General features: G+C 45.8%; 1 protein-coding gene across 9 annotated transcripts in view; it reads left to right on the top strand.

Moving 5' to 3' along the window:
- Positions 1 to 20415, top strand: part of CLIP1 (CAP-Gly domain containing linker protein 1) — a 118857-nt gene that overhangs the window by 22591 nt on the left and 75851 nt on the right. For 6 of the 9 annotated variants that reach the window (XM_063454279.1, XM_063454278.1, XM_063454282.1 and 3 more), the window contains exons 4-6: positions 15929 to 15964; positions 16061 to 16185; positions 16502 to 16727. In XM_063454279.1, the coding sequence (XP_063310349.1) occupies positions 15929 to 15964; positions 16061 to 16185; positions 16502 to 16727 (387 nt within the window). The remainder of the gene's footprint in view (positions 1 to 15928; positions 15965 to 16060; positions 16186 to 16501; positions 16728 to 20415) is intronic. The other 3 variants (XM_063454283.1, XM_063454280.1, XM_063454277.1) reach the window with 1 other exon arrangement.

Genomic DNA, 20415 nt, shown 5'->3' with positions numbered 1-20415 from the left:
CATTTCTATGAGGAGGTGCTGATTGGCCAAAACGGCGTTTGGCCCCATCTCCATGCCGGTTTTATCCAATCCAATGCTTTCCCCGTGGGAAAGCATTGGATTGGCTAAAAATAGGCAATTCTGATGATGTCAGTGGGAAATGTTTTGATTCTGCTCCAATAAATCTGCCCACTGGATTGAACTAGAGTGCCTGGATCATCATTACTTTACTGAAAAGCTTTAGACCTTATCAGAGTCTTCCCTCTTTCATACTTTTGTAAAAATTTTAAGCGAAAACTGTACTTTTTTTAAAGCTTGTCGGCTGCATCCTCCCTGCAATTAAAGGGACATGCATGAGTAAACAATTATAATTTCTTATGTCAGCTAGGAATGCACCGAAAATGGGCCTATCCCGTTGCAGCCGGAAACTGGTCAAATTTGCAGAAATTATTATTCTATTAATTATTTTATTTTTGAAGTGCATAGTTTAACAGACATGCTTGCATTAACAATTCAGATGATTATATATCACAATAAAAGATAGTAATAATAACCTGAAAAGTCAAGAATACTGCACTTGGGACAGGGGAGGGGGGAGAGAAAAGAACACTATGGGACAGGGGAGGGGGAGAACACTATGGGACAGGGGAGAAAAGAACACTAAAAAAGAGGCGGGGAGAGGAACATTAAGGGGGGAACCACTAAAAGAGAAGTGAGAATGGATGTTTTTCATATTAGATTAATTACATTCATTAAGTCTAATATTAATAAAATTATAGGGAAAAAAAACTTTCTTAAAATCATCATTTGGGGGGAAAGTCATTTTTGGTTTTGGCCCAGAATTTTAATTTCGGTGCATCCCTAATATCAGCAAGCAAACACTTTTGAACAAATACAAATAAAAATAAAACAAGAAAAACTTGAAATGTATGTAGTAAACATACTATAAACTTGGACAGATTGCATTGTTGGGCTCACCTCTTAACTAGGGGAGTTTCCTCAGCCTCTCTCCTTACCTGCCCATGACAGTTATAGACCAGTGCACAGAAACAGAACATTGTTGTGCAGCAGCAGGAGGGAGAAACCAGACCGTGCATGATCACACTGATCAGACGCCCTCTTTTCTCCCCCTGTCAGCATGTTGCAAGGTTAAGAAAGAGATGTGTAAATCTGTCAGGCATGTCTAATACACTTTCCCAGCATTCCTAGGGATAGAACACTGGTTAATTCACTGTCCTCCTGGAGCATGATGTGGAAAGCATAAGTAGGAAGAAGGTAAATATGAAGAAAAAAAAAATCCTTTTTACCTATATTTTATCAGCCTGCAGAGGCAACTGGCTAATTAAAAGCTAAAACTTTTAAATGAGACCGTTGTCTCAAAGTGATGCATGTCCCTTTAATCAGCCATCAGAATGCTCTCCCATGCACACTTGTAGTGCTTGCTCAAAGCGGATATGAGACTTTTCCAGGAGAATTATTGGATTCAATACATCTCTATTCAATATATTGATTCTACAGCATGACGATTGTCATGCATGCACCCTTTTTTGTCTGTGGAGAGCTTTGGCTAAGGGTGACCTTCCAGGTGCAAAGCTGATTTGTGGTGAGTATACTGTCTCGTCTCAGGATTAGAAGTACGTAGCATCTTTTTTTAAAATTAATTTATTTTATTTTTTTATGCGGAATGTAATCATTATACATTTTACAACACTCCAGGATTATAAATAAAGCTGGAGTGTTAATTTACTATCCTTCACTGCATACATAGATTGCTATGTGGTCTGTCTTTAAAATGTGTTAAATCTATCTAGCATTGGATATCCAGTAATTCCTTTAGTATAACCCAACCTGCTTTTGTCTGGAAGAATGCATGACAATTTGGGTAATGCATCCCACGCAGTTCTAAACAGGGTTGGAGATGATGTACTTATCTGTACACTCTGCTTTTGTTGTGCACTTCTGATTCATCGCAAACATTGGCTTTTCCCCACCGTTCCTCCCAAAGTGTTTTCACACTCCCATGCTGAAGCTGGTTTGTTCATGCCTTGTTTTAATTAACCTTCATCATCCTGGATTCTACTGTAAAGTGGCCGAATCTCTTCTGCATTACAGCAGCTCATTATTCAGGGGGCTAGAATAATTTTCTCCAAAACATGAAATAATAATCATAAGATCAGCACAGTCAGCAAAGAAAATGTGATATGACATATTTCTTTTTTTACCCCTGCAGGCATGCAACCTTTCATAATAAATGGGGCTTAGCAAAAAAGAACAGTTTGTCAACATTTCCAGTGTTATTTCCAGTGTCAGTTTTCCTGGCACTGCAGTGCCCCTCTCCCTCCCACCCTCCATCCCATGTTGCTGAAGGGGTTGAAACCCATTCAGTGACTTACCTGAATCCAGCGCTGATGTCCCTCAGCGCTGGGTCAGGCTCCACTCATGCTCCTCCCCCACTGACATGAGCCGGTGGGGGAGACCTAATGCGCATGCGCGGCAATGGCCGAGCGCGTACATTAGACCTCCCCATAGGAGAGCATTATTCAATGCTTTCCAATGGGGATTCCGGCGACGCTGGAGGTCCTCATGCATAGCGTGAGGATGTCCAGCGTCGTTTAAATAACTTTTCGTGTTCTAAGAACACGGAAAGTCCTCTAGTGGCTGTCTGATATAAAAACTGCAATAATTACACTTGCAGGGTTAAGGGTGGTAGGAATTGGCACCCATACCACTCCAATGTGTAGAAGGTCTGCGTGCCTGGAGTATCCCTTTAAATCCAAGCTGTGACTAAAGCTAATTTGGAGAGTGTTTTATTATTATTTTTTTATTAAATGCTCTATTTTGGCAAGTATTTTGCAATTCAGTTTGCTATAATAAGAGTTTAGTGAATAGACCCAATGTCTTTGCTCGTTGACACTCTCATTTTAATAATGTGTTTAGCTGTATGCATGATGATGGTAGGAGTTACAGAGTGGAAATGGACAATCAGGGCCTGGTGCAGGGTAACCACACGTCCCCTGGTGTTGAGCACCAGGGTTTGTGCGGCCACATACCAGGGCCCTGATGCAGCCTAAGCGGAAGCCAGGAGCTAGATGATCTGCTGAGATGTATCCAGTGCTAGAAACAAGGCAAGACTAGAAGAAAGCAGAACCCTGAACATGTATACTATACATGAGGGAAACATTAACAGGACCAGGACAGGACTGTACATGAACTGGGAATACAATACAAAATAAAACAAGACAAGAGATACAAGGCAAAACAAGAGGAGACATAACTAAGTACTACATATGTAATAAACATTGGAGATTTAGATATACATAAATGGCCAAGATGTATGCAGCCCACCACTGCGCCAAAGTACTCCAATTACGGTGGTTCCTAACTGCCTAGATGTGCATTACTAAATAAACAATAATAAAACACACAGTACTTACCTGCAAAAAAAGGAGCAGAGGAAATGAGACCACTGCTTGCAGGAACAGACTGAAACAAAAAGGATTAATTGGCAAAGGAACGGGTGTAGCAACAAAACAAAAAAAAACATTTAAAGGAATCCAGGGTAAGAATTGTCAACAGAGTACTGGATATCAGAACAAGAATTGTCAACAGAGTACTGGATATCAGAAGCCAAAACAGAAGTGATCCAAAACAGGAGCAGGATGTGATAGGGATATCCCGGCCCCACTGGTGCAGCTACCACGCTGCATCCTCTGACTGACCAAGGATCCAAAGAGTCCGGGCCTACCAACAAAAATGGCTGCCATGCTGGATCATACAACCGCGGGCACCTTACCCCAAGCGCCCACACACGAGGACTCATTCCTTAAGGCATTCAATCCCATCTGTTAGAAGTTCTGGGCAAAAATTCACAACTGGAGATTCGCCTACACTCCCTGTAGTCCATGTCGCAACCTCACAGAGCCAATTTGCTCAACATCCTCGCTTTCATGCTCATCTCCTGCGTGTTCCCGGAGGGGTGCTGAGGAGGAGAAGATGCGGGAAACCATTCCGGCGGCTGGCTGGGCCTCAATGATCATGCCAACATGGCTGCTACAACTCACCCTGAATATGAAGAGATAAGCCTAAATACCACCAGCGTGGCCATATGACCATGCAGCCTGCATATCAAAACACTGTGCATGCAATGCTGTGAGACCAATGCAACAAACCCCGGTCAAAGTCCTGGGGGAGTCAATGCAGCGGTGCCGGGCAGAGTGGACCATGTGGACTGGTCTCGCTGGGTTGTCTACTGGAGATGGAGGCCGGGACTTACCACCCTTAGGCATAGGTTGAGTGGCCACTGAACACTTGCTGCCTAGCTGTCCCTATAGTGAGACTGTTGAATGTAATCGTCGCCAAGTTCTAGGAACAGCCGAGTTCCATTAGTCATATGCAGATGTTTATTTTTCTTAAACTTATGTTCCCACTGTATGAACCGTGATTTGCTCTTTTTATTATTTTTCAGCTTGTTTCCTTATAAGTTTAGTTTCTTGTAAAAGACCCAGCTACGCACGCTTATCCTGCCACTACACAAAGCCTGGCCCGGTGCAGCTGTGCTGCAATGTTTTGGGGCCCATTGGTTACTGACCTCATCATTTACTCTATACAGGTCTAGTCACCCTCTGATGCATGCATATATTGTGTTTTAAGCTTAGACTTGCTTAGAATCTTAAACTTAGGTTTACTCATGATTATTATCTTGGTGTCCAGCACTAACAATTAGCTCAATCTGCCTGCTCTCAGGACGGTGATTACCACTTTGTCTCTATCTTTTGCTATACATAAATTAAAAATTGTGCAGCTTGTCATATGTCATGTTCATCTCTTGATCATCTACACTGTCTTTAACTTTATTACATGTTACTGCTACTCTGTATATTTACCACTGTACTTCAAAAATAAAGAATAAAAAAAAATAAAAATAGAATATTTTGAAATAAACCGAGGGCTTGACAAATCTCAGATGCCAAGTCGCCATGGCACCTACGAATTTTGCCTGGGCGCCTAAGGTATATGGTCCGTTACATCCGAGTCGGGTGACCTGCTGGGGGATTGTGGTGGTGGGCTTTTACTCTGAAAAGGCAGTTTTTACATTGAAAAGCATGCAGGGACAGGCTATAGACACCAGAACCACTACATTAAGCTGTAGTGGTCCTGGTGACCATAGTGTCCCTTTAAGAATTGTATTTTGGTTGTTGAATATAGATCTTTGTAAAAAAAAAAAAAAAACCTGGCTTTTTGAGTCAAAGCAAATTTGTCAAGCTTTTGTTTACTTTTATTTGTTTTGTTTAACTTGCATGATTTTGATTTACTGTGTTAGTCTAACATTCCCCCCAGCACTCTCAGCCATTAATCACAGTCCAAGTTGGCCTAAAATCTGCATAACCTTATCTGAGGTGGGCGGTGTTCTCTTGTTGTGGAAATGACCCTCATTTTAAGAGGAGATGGTGCTTCTAGACCGCATAAGAATTACAGAGAGCCATAATGGTTATGTTGCTTAGATTGTCCCATTAGGTATTCTTTAGGTATATTGAAACCAGATGTTTGGAAACTTTGAGCTAAGAGTATGGGACATAAGAGAAAAAAAATATGGTTCAGTGTCTTCAATAACTGGTAATTGTACGTGTGTGTATGTATATGTAAAGTCTTGTTTCCGACTAAATTAATCTGTGTTTTTTTAGGGGAGATTAAATGTTACACAAGCTTTTAATAATTTAGGATGTGAATGAACTTTGCTCACAGAAACAAAAAAAAATTTCAATTCATGTTTCTAAAAAGAAAAGAAAAGACACTCATTTTTATTCTGCGTCTCAGAAACCTACACTTTAACCCCTTAAGGACCAAGCTTCTGGAATAAAAGGGAATCCCTTAAGGGATTAAAGTAGATCAGGGGCTATCATTAATTTGTGCATCTGTGGATTCGTTTGGTTATTGATTTCCAACTATATTCTAATTTTCCTTAAAGGCATTCACACGTTTAAAATGGATTAGAAAGTAATACAATCATCTAAAAAGAAAAGGTTTTAAGCCTTGGAGCTGAAGCCAAATAACCTTTTTAAAATTCATATTTCAGTTGTCACTGTGCTACTTTATTTACCCCCTTAAGGACATAGCTATAGTTTGCATGTTTTTTTACTTAAAGGAGCAATATAGCATTGGGAATGCAAAAAGGAGTTTGCTTCTGATTCCATGCAGTGCTGCTCTCTCTGTGGCTGGCCCTGCCTCCTTGGATGAGATCATTAATCTTGATAAGTTCAGTCAGTCGAATGCTTTCCCATAGGAAAGTATTTGAAGGTTTGTGCGCATGCGCAGCAAAACGCTATGCTGCACCAAGTACAAGAATACTCTTAGTGCAGGGCTTGACAACTTTGCTTTGAATCTAGGAGCCAGCTAAAAAAGTTAGGAGCCAGGTGTTTTTTAAACTTGAAAAGCTTATTTCTCGACAACAAAACTACAATACTTAAAGAGACCCTATAGTTGCCAGAACAGCTATAGCTTATTATATTTGCTCTGGTGCGTATAATCATTTCCTACAGGCCTTTTGCAATAAACACTGTCTTTTCAGAGAAAATGCAGTATTTACATTACAGCCTAGGGATAACTCCACTGGCCACTTCTCACATGGCTGCTAGAGGTGCTTCCTGGGGCAATGATGCACAGTGTGCAGCACTGCCATTTCATGCCTCCACCCTCTACATGGAGATACTGAACTTTCCTCATAGAGATGCATTGAATCAATGTATGTCTACGAGGAGATGCTGATTGCCGGGACTGTGTTTGACTTGTGCTTTCTCTGCCCCGATTTGCCTCCTTGACATTCTCAGCTAATCCTTTAAGATCAGTCAAGCAGGCAGATCAGGAGTAGAGCCAGCAGCTGCAGACTTTAATAATAGTAAGATTTTACTTTATTTAGGTGGGCAAAGGATAGCCAGAGGCGGGCTAGATGGTGGATTTAATGTGATGGGGTCAGGAACACAAACATTCCTTTAAAGAGACACTATAATCCAGGACCACTACAGCTTAATGTTCTTGTGTCTATGGCCTGTCCCTGCAGGCTTTTCAATGTAAACACTGACTTTTCAGAGAAAAGCCTAGTGATGTCTCTAGTGGCAGTCACTCAAACAGCCACCAAAGTGCTTCCTATCTCAGTACTGCACAGTATGCAGCGCCTCCACGCTCTGCAAGGAGGCGTTGAACTTTCCCCATAGTGATGCATTGATTCAATGCATCTCTATGAGGAGATGCTGATTGGTGCAGCGTTTTGCAGCGCATGTGGAATAGCTTCTCAGTGCTTTCCTATGGCAAAGCAATGGATTGACAGAGATCATCGAGCATGATTATCTCAGCCATAGAGGCGGGACCAGCCGTGGGGAGACCATTACGGCGTGAGTAAAAACATTCCCACATGATTGGATGGGGAGGTGGTCGCCCAGACACACACGTGCACGCACGATGACAGACCGACACACACACTGACAAACGGATATGCTCTGGAGGGAGGCACTGAACGTTCCCCATAGCGATGCATTGATTTAATGCATCTCTATGAAGAGATACTGATTGGCGCAGCCTTATGTAACGCATGTGCAATAGTTTCTCATTCCTTTACTATGGGAAAGCAATGGATTAACCGAGATCATCAAGCGTGATTGTCTAAGCCGTGGGGAAAAAGGGGAGTATAAACACCATTCCCACGGGATCGGAAGGGGAGCTGGTCGCCTGAACGCAGACACACATACACACAACGGACAGACATATACACTGATACATACACTGACAGGCACAGGCGCACGCACACTGACGCATACACACGCACTGACGGGCGCGCGCAACCACATACTCTGACAGGGTGCACACACATAGACATACACTGACGGGCGCGCACAGATATACACTGACAGACGCGCACACGCACACAGACATATACTGACGGGCGCACACAGACATATACTGACGGGCGCACACAGACATATACTGACGGGCGCACACAGACATATACTGACGGGCGCGCACAGACATATACTGACGGGCGCACACAGACATATACTGACGGGCGCGCACAGACATATACTGACGGGCGCGCACAGACATATACTGACGGGCGCGCACAGACATATACTGACGGGCGCGCACAGACATATACTGACGGGCGCGCACAGACATATACTGACGGGCGCGCACAGACATATACTGACGGGCGCGCACAGACATATACTGACGGGCGCGCACAGACATATACTGACGGGCGCGCACAGACATATACTGACGGGCGCGCACAGACATATACTGACGGGCGCGCACAGACATATACTGACGGGCGCGCACAGACATATACTGACGGGCGCGCACAGACATATACTGACGGGCGCGCACAGACATATACTGACGGGCGCGCACAGACATATACTGACGGGCGCGCACAGACATATACTGACGGGCGCGCACAGACATATACTGACGGGCGCGCACAGACATATACTGACGGGCGCGCACAGACATATACTGACGGGCGCGCACAGACATATACTGACGGGCGCGCACAGACATATACTGACGGGCGCGCACAGACATATACTGACGGGCGCGCACAGACATATACTGACGGGCGCGCACAGACATATACTGACGGGCGCGCACAGACATATACTGACGGGCGCGCACAGACATATACTGACGGGCGCGCACAGACATATACTGACGGGCGCGCACAGACATATACTGACGGGCGCGCACAGACATATACTGACGGGCGCGCACAGACATATACTGACGGGCGCGCACAGACATATACTGACGGGCGCGCACAGACATATACTGACGGGCGCGCACAGACATATACTGACGGGCGCGCACAGACATATACGGACGGGCGCGCACAGACATATACGGACGGGCGCGCACAGACATATACTGACGGGCGCGCACAGACATATACTGACGGGCGCGCACAGACATATACTGACGGGCGCGCACAGACATATACTGACGGGCGCGCACAGACATATACTGACGGGCGCGCACAGACATATACTGACGGGCGCGCACAGACATATACTGACGGGCGCGCACAGACATATACTGACGGGCGCGCACAGACATATACTGACGGGCGCGCACAGACATATACTGACGGGCGCGCACAGACATATACTGACGGGCGCGCACAGACATATACTGACGGGCGCGCACAGACATATACTGACGGGCGCGCACAGACATATACTGACGGGCGCGCACAGACATCTACTGACGGGCGCGCACAGACATCTACTGACGGGCGCGCACAGACATCTACTGACGGGCGCGCACAGACATCTACTGACGGGCGCGCACAGACATCTACTGACGGGCGCGCACAGACATCTACTGACGGGCGCGCACAGACATCTACTGACGGGCGCGCACAGACATCTACTGACGGGCGCGCACAGACATCTACTGACGGGCGCGCACAGACATCTACTGACGGGCGCGCACAGACATCTACTGACGGGCGCGCACAGACATCTACTGACGGGCGCGCACAGACATCTACTGACGGGCGCGCACAGACATCTACTGACGGGCGCGCACAGACATGCACTGACGGGCGCGCACAGACATGCACTGACGGGCGCGCACAGACATGCACTGACGGGCGCGCACAGACATGCACTGACGGGCGCGCACAGACATGCACTGACTGCGCGCACAGACATGCACTGACGGGCGCGCACAGACATGCACTGACGGGCGCGCACAGACATGCACTGACGGGCGCGCACAGACACACACACAGACATGCACTGACGGGCGCGCACAGACACACACACAGACATACACTGACAGAGGCGCGCACACACACGTACACTGACTGGCACATACCCACATGCGTGCACCGACAGGCGCACGCACACATACACTGACGCTCTAACACACTGAGAGACACACACACACTTATATTGACGGGCACGTACACTGACTGGCGCACACACACGTACACTGATGCGCACATAGACACACGCACATACACACAGGCACGCGCACACACATACACTGACGGGCACATACACACACGCATACACTGACAGAGGCCTGCACACACTGAGAGAGGCACGTACACGTACATTGACAGAGGACAGCACACGTACACTGGCACATTCACACACGCGTACACTGACTGGCACATTCACACACGCGCGCACACGTACACTGACTGGCACATACACACACGTACACTGACTGGCACACACACGTACACTGACTGGCACATGCACATTTACGCACACACACGTACACTGTCGGGCACATTTACGCACACACACGTACACTGTCGGGCACATTTACGCACACACACGTACACTGTCGGGCACATTTACGCACACACACGTACACTGTCGGGCACATTTACGCACACACACGTACACTGTCGGGCACATTCACGCGCGTACACTGACGGGCGCGCGTACACTGACGGGCGCGCGTACACTGACGGGCGCGCGTACACTGACGGGCGCGCGTACACTGACGGGCGCGCGTACACTGACGGGCGCGCGTACACTGACGGGCGCGCGTACACTGACGGGCGCGCGTACACTGACGGGCGCGCGTACACTGACGGGCGCGCGTACACTGACGGGCGCGCGTACACTGACGGGCGCGCGTACACTGACGGGCGCGCGTACACTGACGGGCGCGCGTACACTGACGGGCGCGCGTACACTGACGGGCGCGCGTACACTGACGGGCGCGCGTACACTGACGGGCGCGCGTACACTGACGGGCGCGCGTACACTGACGGGCGCGCGTACACTGACGGGCGCGCGTACACTGACGGGCGCGCGTACACTGACGGGCGCGCGTACACTGACGGGCGCGCGTACACTGACGGGCGCGGGTACACTGACGGGCGCGGGTACACTGACGGGCGCGGGTACACTGACGGGCGCGGGTACACACTGACGGGCGCGGGTACACACTGACGGGCGCGGGTACACACTGACGGGCGCGGGTACACACTGACGGGCGCGGGTACACTGACACGCACGCACACTGACTGGCCCACATACATACATACATACATACATACATACACTGACGGGCACACATACATACACTGACGGGCACACATACATACACTGACGGGCACACATACATACACTGACGGGCACACATACATACACTGACGGGCACACACACATACATACATACACTGACGGGCACACACACACTGACGGACACACATACATACATATACATACATACACTGACGGGCACACACACACATATATACATACATACATACACTGACGGGCACACACACACATATATACATACATACATACACTGACGGGCACACACACACATATATACATACATACATACACTGACGGGCACACACACACATATATACATACATACATACACTGACGGGCACACACACACATATATACATACATACATACACTGACGGGCACACACACACATATATACATACATACATACACTGACGGGCACACACATACATATATACATACATACATACACTGACGGGCACACACATACATATATACATACATACATACACTGACGGGCACACACATACATATATACATACATACATACACTGACGGGCACATTCTCACACACACGTACACTGACGGGCACATTCTCACACACACGGGCACATTCTCACACACACGGGCACATTCTCACACACACGGGCACATTCTCACACACACGTACACTGACGGGCACATTCACGCACACGTACACTGACGGGCACATTCACACACCCGCACACACGTACACGGATGGGCACCTTGTCGCGCGCGCACACACGCACTGACAGTGGCCCGCACACATACACTGACGGGCACATTCACACACACACGTACACTGACGCGCACATACACGTTCACCGACTGTCACATTCACACGCACACACACACGCGTACACTGACGGGCACATTCACACAGGCACGTTCACTGACGGGCACATTCACACAGGCACGTACACTGACGGGCCCACACACTGACATAGGCCAGCACGCACGCACGTAAACTGACGGGCACATACGCACGCACGCACACTGACTGGCACGTACACTGACGGGCACATACGCACGCACGTACACTGACGGGCACATACGCACGCACGTACACTGACGGGCACATACGCACGCACGTACACTGACGGGCACATACGCACGCACGTACACTGACGGGCACATACGCACTGACGGGCACATACGCACGCACGTACACTGACGGGCACATACGCACGCACGTACACTGACGGGCACATACGCACGCACGTACACTGACGGGCACATACGCACGCACGTACACTGACGGGCACATACGCACGCACGTACACTGACGGGCACATACGCACGCACGTACACTGACGGGCACATACGCACGCACGGACACTGACGGGCACATACGCACGCACGGACACTGACGGGCACATACGCACGCACGGACACTGACGGGCACATACGCACGCACGGACACTGACGGGCACATACGCACGCACGGACACTGACGGGCACATACGCACGCACGGACACTGACGGGCACATACGCACGCACGGACACTGACGGGCACATACGCACGCACGGACACTGACGGGCACATACGCACGCACGGACACTGACGGGCACATACGCACGGACACTGACGGGCACATACGCACGCACGGACACTGACGGGCACATACGCACGCACGGACACTGACGGGCACATACGCACGCACGGACACTGACGGGCACATACGCACGCACGGACACTGACGGGCACATACGCACGCACGCACACTGACGGGCACGCACGCACGCACACTGACGGGCACGCACGCACGCACACTGACGGGCACGCACGCACGCACACTGACGGGCACGCACGCACACTGACGGGCACGCACGCACACTGACGGGCACGCACGCACACTGACGGGCACGCACGCACACTGACGGGCACGCACGCACACTGACGGGCACGCACGCACACTGACGGGCACGCACGCACACTGACGGGCACGCACGCACACTGACGGGCACGCACGCACACTGACGGGCACGCACGCACGTACACTGACGGGCACACACACATACATACACATACACATACATACATACACTGACGGGCACACACACACACACATACATACACTGACGGGCACGCACACACACACACATACATACATACATACACTGACGGGCACGCGCACACACACACATACATACATACATACACTGACGGGCACGCGCACACACACACACACACACACACACACACACACACATACATACATACACTGATGGGCACACACACACACACATACATACATACACTGACGGGCACGCACACACACACACACATACATACACTGACGGGCACGCACACACACACACATACATACACTGACGGGCACGCACACACACACACATACATACATACACTGACGGGCACGCACACACACACATACATACATACACTGACGGGCACGCACACACACACACATACATACATACACTGACGGACACGCACACACACACATACATACATACACTGACGGGCACACACACACACACACATACATACATACACTGACGGGCACACACACACACACACATACATACATACATACACTGACGGGCACACACACACACACATACATACATACATACATACATACATACACTGACGGGCACACATACATACATACATACATACATACATACATACACTGACGGGCACACACACACACATACATACATACATACATACACTGACGGGCACACACACACACACATACATACATACATACATACATACATACACTGACGGGCACACACACACACACATACATACATACACTGACGGGCACGCACACACACACACACACACACACATACATACACTGACGGGCACGCACACACACACACACACACATACATACACTGACGGGCACGCACACACACACACACATACATACATACATACACTGACGGGCACGCACACACACACACACACACACATACATACATACACTGACGGGCACGCACACACACACACACACATACATACATACACTGACGGGCACATACACACATACATACATACACTGACGGGCACGCACACACATACACACATACATACATACACTGACGGGCACACACATACACACATACATACATACACTGACGGGCACACACATACACACATACATACATACACTGACGGGCACACACATACACACATACATACATACACTGACGGGCACACACATACACACATACACACATACATACATACACTGACGGGCACACACATACACACATACACACATACATACATACACTGACGGGCACACACATACACACACACACATACATACATACACTGACGGGCACACACATACACACACACACATACATACATACACTGACGGGCACACACATACACACATACATACATACACTGACGGGCACACACATACACACACACACATACATACATACACTGACGGGCACACACATACACACACACACATACATACATACACTGACGGGCACACACATACACACATACATACATACACTGACGGGCACACACATACACACATACATACATACACTGACGGGCACACATACATACATACACTGACGGGCACACATACATACATACATACACACTGACGGGCACACACACACATACATACATACATACATACATACATACATACACTGACGGGCACACACACATACATACACTGACGGGCACACACACGTACATACACTGATGGGCACACACACGTACACTGACGGGCACATTCTCACACACACACACACACACGTACACTGACGGGCACATTCACACACGTACACTGACGGGCACATTCACACACGTACACTGACGGGCACATTCACACACGTACACTGACGGGCACATTCACACACATACACTGACGGGCACATTCACACACGTACACTGACGGGCACATTCACACACACACTCACACGTACACTGACGGGCACATTCACACACACACTCACACGTACACTGACGGGCACATTCACACACACACTCACACATGTGAGGGACCTGTAGCTCTTCCTGCTGTGCTCTTCCTGCTGTGCTCTTCCTGCTGTGCTCTTCCTGCTGTGCTCTTCCTGCTGTGCTCTCCACTGATGTCTGGGCTTATTCCAGCTCCGGGAACACTAAGCGACGCACGAGGAAGAAGAGCAGGGAAATCATACAGCCGTCAGCCATACAGAATGCACAGCAAGCCACCTGCTCGCCTTGGAGGTTACAGGCTCACAAATCCCAGGCCATGGAATCCAGGAAATTAACCCTGGCGCCAGGAATTTGTTGAGCCCTGCCTAAGTGTACACCTTTGCCTCTATCCTGTGCATCTACAGTGCCAAATAGGCACCTGACTATTGCTGTTTTTACAGTTTCGAATTTTGATGGCTGAGTTTGATGGGCCAATGTCTCATTTTGGGGCATTATAGCTGTTTGAGTTTTCAGTTTACATCACAAAGGCCTACCATTTGTGAACATTAAGCTGTAGTTGTTCTGGTGACTATAGTGCACCTTTTATAGTACTCCATAAATGCATAACTTTTTCAAATGTGTATGCCATATATTTTGAGCTTCGAGATGCAATAGTTTTTTTTCTCAATTTTTTGCATACACATATTTTTGCTGCTTATATTTAAAATCTCATGTGTGCCACTGTAATAAAATTATCAATCTTATCATCTCTTGAGTACAATACCCCATTAATACACATTTGCAAATGATCAATTTTAATATTTTCCTAATTCTAAACCTATTCCTAAATCTAAGCCTGATTATGAACCTAACCCTAACCTTATGCCTTTTAACCCTATCAATAGACATTTGGTATATGTTCCTTGACTTTGCATTTGACTGTCTTTGTGTTTGCATATTATACAGCTCCTGTCTTCTTTGGTGACTGAAAGATCCAAGGAAGTTAGTATACAGTTATTAAATGTCAGCAAAAAAAAAAGAGAGAGGTAGAAATTTGTATAGGGCACTGAAGCTTCTCTCTATCCTATTTCTTAACAGGTAAGCGGTTCAAAAGCTGGAGTGATCCGATTTCTTGGCGAGACCGATTTTGCAAAAGGTGAATGGTGTGGCGTTGAACTAGATGAGCCTTTGGGGAAAAATGACGGAGCTGTGGCAGGGACAAGGTACATTTTGAAATGCTTATCTATCTGTTTTGCAGTACTTAGCATTTTAAGGATCTTAAGAGTTGCAAATTTGATTTGATCTAATTTTCACCAAGCGGAACCACAACTGAGCTTTTTGTTTGTGCCAAATTGACACTGGCTTTGGTATCTGTTGGAAGCCTCTTTAATTGGGATATACATTAAAGATCCAAGTGTGACATAGCAAAGCTGAATTATGCATATTCTTACTGATGTTTTAAATGCCTGGTGAATGAGTGTATATACAAAAAAAATCATGCCATTTGAATCTAACATATCATTTTTGTATTGCTTAAAGATACTTTCAATGTCAACCAAAGTATGGATTATTTGCACCTGTGCATAAAGTTACACGAATTGGGTTTCCATCAACAACGCCAGCCAAAGCCAAAACCACCGTAAGAAAAGTACCTGCAACACCCAGTACTCCAGCATCCCTGAAACGCAGTCCCAGTGCATCCTCAATTAGTTCCATGAGTTCTATCTCCTCTTCCGTGAGCAACAAACCAAGTCGCACAGGATTGGTAAGTAATGTAATTCCATACACTTGAAAATCTAATATTCAATCGTTTGTTTGTTTTTTCTTCATGTTTATACAACGTGCAACTTGAATCTTGAACATACATTGATGGTTATAACATTTAATACTACACAGAGCAGGTACCCTTAAAGCGTTAAAGGAAACTCTAGCACAGTCTCAAAGAAGGAATACATAAAAAAAGATTAAAAAAGGTGGGGTGGGGCTGACCATCATGGCGGCTGGTCTCAACTTGCAGGAGCTCTCTACCAAGCTCATTCTCCAAGCGTCTCTTCAAGACTCCTGCAGCTCACAGCCTGACCCACAAGGTGAGTCACAGACGTGACTGGAGTGCTCAGGTCCGGAAAGCTGTGATGCTGACAGTCAAAAGCTGCCTAGTGCAGACTCAGAGCAGGAGAAACAGCTGATCTCCTGTCCCATGTCTCATCCCCCAGCCGGGGCTATGGGGCTGCCTCACCTCACCCTCACTCCAGTAACATGACTGCAGCTCCTCAGTGCATCCCGAGCTCGGGAATCGGTTGAGCGGAGACACACTCCAACATACAAGGCTGGCCTCACATACCTCCTGGCTGCCAGATTTGCAATCTCACCAACTGCAGACACCGACTTACCCACGATTTTGTCCACTCATTATTAATCTCAGTTACATGTCATTTCTGTTACGAGTGGAGCCAAGTTAGCAATGACAGCTCCACCACGCAACGCCTTTCACTCAGAGTTCCCTTTTGCAGGCAGCCTGTTAGGGTGCCATGTCTAATAGCTTAACAATCTTGCTTATTAATCTTGTTCCATTTATACCTATCTCAATTTAGTCCTGTTTTTTCTTCTCCTCTCATATATATACATCATCTGTGATGCCCACAGACTAGCTTAAACACTGTTCTAGCCTAATTTACCTGTAACACTACTCTTACACACGGAAAGTATAAGCTAACAATAATATAAAAATGTGCCTTTTAATTAAATGTCCCACATGTTTTGCGTGAAAAAGCTTGAGGACTGCTCTTGGGGCACCTCATGCCTGCTTGTAACGTTTTCTGTGCACTGCAAAAATAAAAAAATTTAAAAAGGTTTTGTATGACCACAGTATGCTGATGAACATTAATTACAGATGCAAGTCTTTTTTTTTTTTTTTTTTAACCCTTTAAGGACCAAGGCTCTTTCAATGTGCAACGTATTTGTGACCAAGGCCTATCTGGGACTTTTGCCATGCGTTTATTCTATCACAGTTTCACCCTTTCTATTTAAATACCACCATATATATTTTATATCATTTTTAAAAGGATAAAGACTTTCTTTTGATATCCTATATGGATACATAAAACAATATTACATAAAATATTGCAAAAATAAAAATTTATTCTGTTTTATGTTTAATAATTTGTAACGCAAAATATGTGCGCTAATTAGCTTAGATATTATACATATATTTTTTAGGATTTCAAATATATTTTATAAGTTATTAAACAAATATTGCAAGGAGTGAATTACAATTTTAAAGCTCAAACTTTGCCAACTTTTGTCATGTTGAGATTACAACTTCAGTAGTCAGAATCCAACCACTACATAAAAGTATATATTTGTATTTGTGGGAGCCTCCGTGACATGCGGCCTGCTGACTTGAAGGTCAGCCTCCCCATTTAATTATTTTTATCACATACCTTGGTCAAAATATATTTATTTAGTTTCCGAAATTAAAGCGGTCATTGGGAGTTATCCCTCACATGCTGTAGCTCCTGCACTCTGTGATTTTGTGCTGAAGACCTGACAAGTGTTGTTTCTGATCATGATCACTTCTCTACAGTGATATAATGGGCAAAGTGCAATGCCCAATTTGAACGTTGCATATAGCTCATCTGTCAGTCTGGGGACAGTAATTGTGGCCCCAGATGACATAGGAGATATTCGGGTATCTAATGAAACTTGGTGCCTTCTGGTACCAGCAGGGATTTTTTTTTTTTTTTAAATTTGACAATTTTTATTCCATTTATAGAAAACATAAGGATGAGGGAGGGATACAGAAGGCAAAAATGGGGGAGGGGAAGGGGTAACATCCAAGTGCCATCCGTCAATTAGAAGAGACATAAAAAACGTAGTTGACCATAGTAATACACAATACTTTAACATATCCTCATAAACCCTCATAAGTCGCAAGTTCCAATATAACTAAGTAGTTTCTTTGACTGAAACTTAATTAATGTTAAGATATTCTAAAATCGTCATGTGTTAAGACAATATAATATGAACTATAGACTACATTATTGCTTCCCCAATCTCCACTTGTCCCATATGTCCCATGTTGCTATAACATTTTGAGTAGAGTAGTATGTGTTAGAAAAACAGCTTTCGTAAAAGCTTCTGCTCATCCATCTCAGAATATACTTTCTGAATTTTAGGAATGTTTTAAGTCTTCCAAGCTCGTGCAATAAGGCGTTGAGCCGTCAGTACCGTATGAAAATTTTTTTTTTAAAGGTATTTGGGGATATCTCGGGGGATGTACAATAGCAAAAACAAAAGGGGGTCATATATTTCCATTTTTTACTACACTTGACACTGAGCTTTGTAGGTTTCCTCTCCCTTTTTTTTTTTTTTTTTTTAAATGTGACAATTTTTATTCTATTTATAGAAAACATAAGGATGGGGAAGGGATACAGAAGTCAAAAATGGGAAAGGGGGAAGGGGTAACATCCAAGTGCCATCTGTCAATTAGAAGAGACAAAAAAAAAACAAACCACGTAGTTAACCATGGTAATACACAATACTTTAACATATCCTCATAAACCCTCCTAAATTGCAAATTCCAATATAACTAAGCAGTTTCTTTGACTAAAACTTAATTAATGTTAAGATATTCTAAAGTCGTCATATGTAAGACAATATAATATGAACTAGAGAATACATTATTGCTTCCCCAATCTCCACTTGTCCCATATGTCCCATGTTGCTATAACATTTTGAGTAGAGTAGTATGTGTTAGAAAAACAGCTTTCGTAAAAGCTTCTGCTCATCCATCTCAGAATATACTTTCTGAATTTTAGGAATATTTGAAGTCTTCCAAGCTCGTGCAATAAGGTGTTGAGCCGTCAGTACTAAATGAAAAATCAGTTTTTTAAGGTATTTGGGGAAATCTGAGGGCATGTACAATAGCAAAAACCAAAAGGGGGGTCATATGGTAATTTAAGTTTTGTAAGATTTTGTAACAATATATGTACCTCCTCCCAAAAGGGTTGGAGGTGTGGGCAGTTCCTCCACCATATGTGAATAACTGATCCAATGTTATTTTGACATCTCCAACAGGTAGGTAAAAAGGAAGGAAACATTTTATGTATCCGTTCTGGGACCATATACCACCTATAAATCATTTTTTTATTTTGTTCAATAAGTGAAGTGGATTTAATACATTTCTTAATATTTATGGATATATTGATCCATTGTTCCTGGGTAAGCTCCATAGCCAAATCATTTGCCCATTGTTTCCCTGGAGTTGAGTCTGAAAGTGGTGTATAATCTAATAATAATTGGTAACATATGGAGATTGGTTTACATAATGCAGATGTTTTTTTATAAATACAGAATTTTTCTAATATCGTAAGTTGTTCACCAATACAGCGAAGAAGATGTGTATTTTGTTTTTGTAAAAAGGAATATAATTGTCTATAAGAAAATTGAGAGGT

The sequence above is a fragment of the Pelobates fuscus genome, chromosome 5 (genome assembly GCF_036172605.1).
Source record: "Pelobates fuscus isolate aPelFus1 chromosome 5, aPelFus1.pri, whole genome shotgun sequence".
Lineage (NCBI taxonomy): Eukaryota > Metazoa > Chordata > Amphibia > Anura > Pelobatidae > Pelobates > Pelobates fuscus.
The sequence above is the reverse complement of the archived record's forward strand: the minus strand, read 5'-3'. Positions and strand labels throughout refer to the sequence as shown.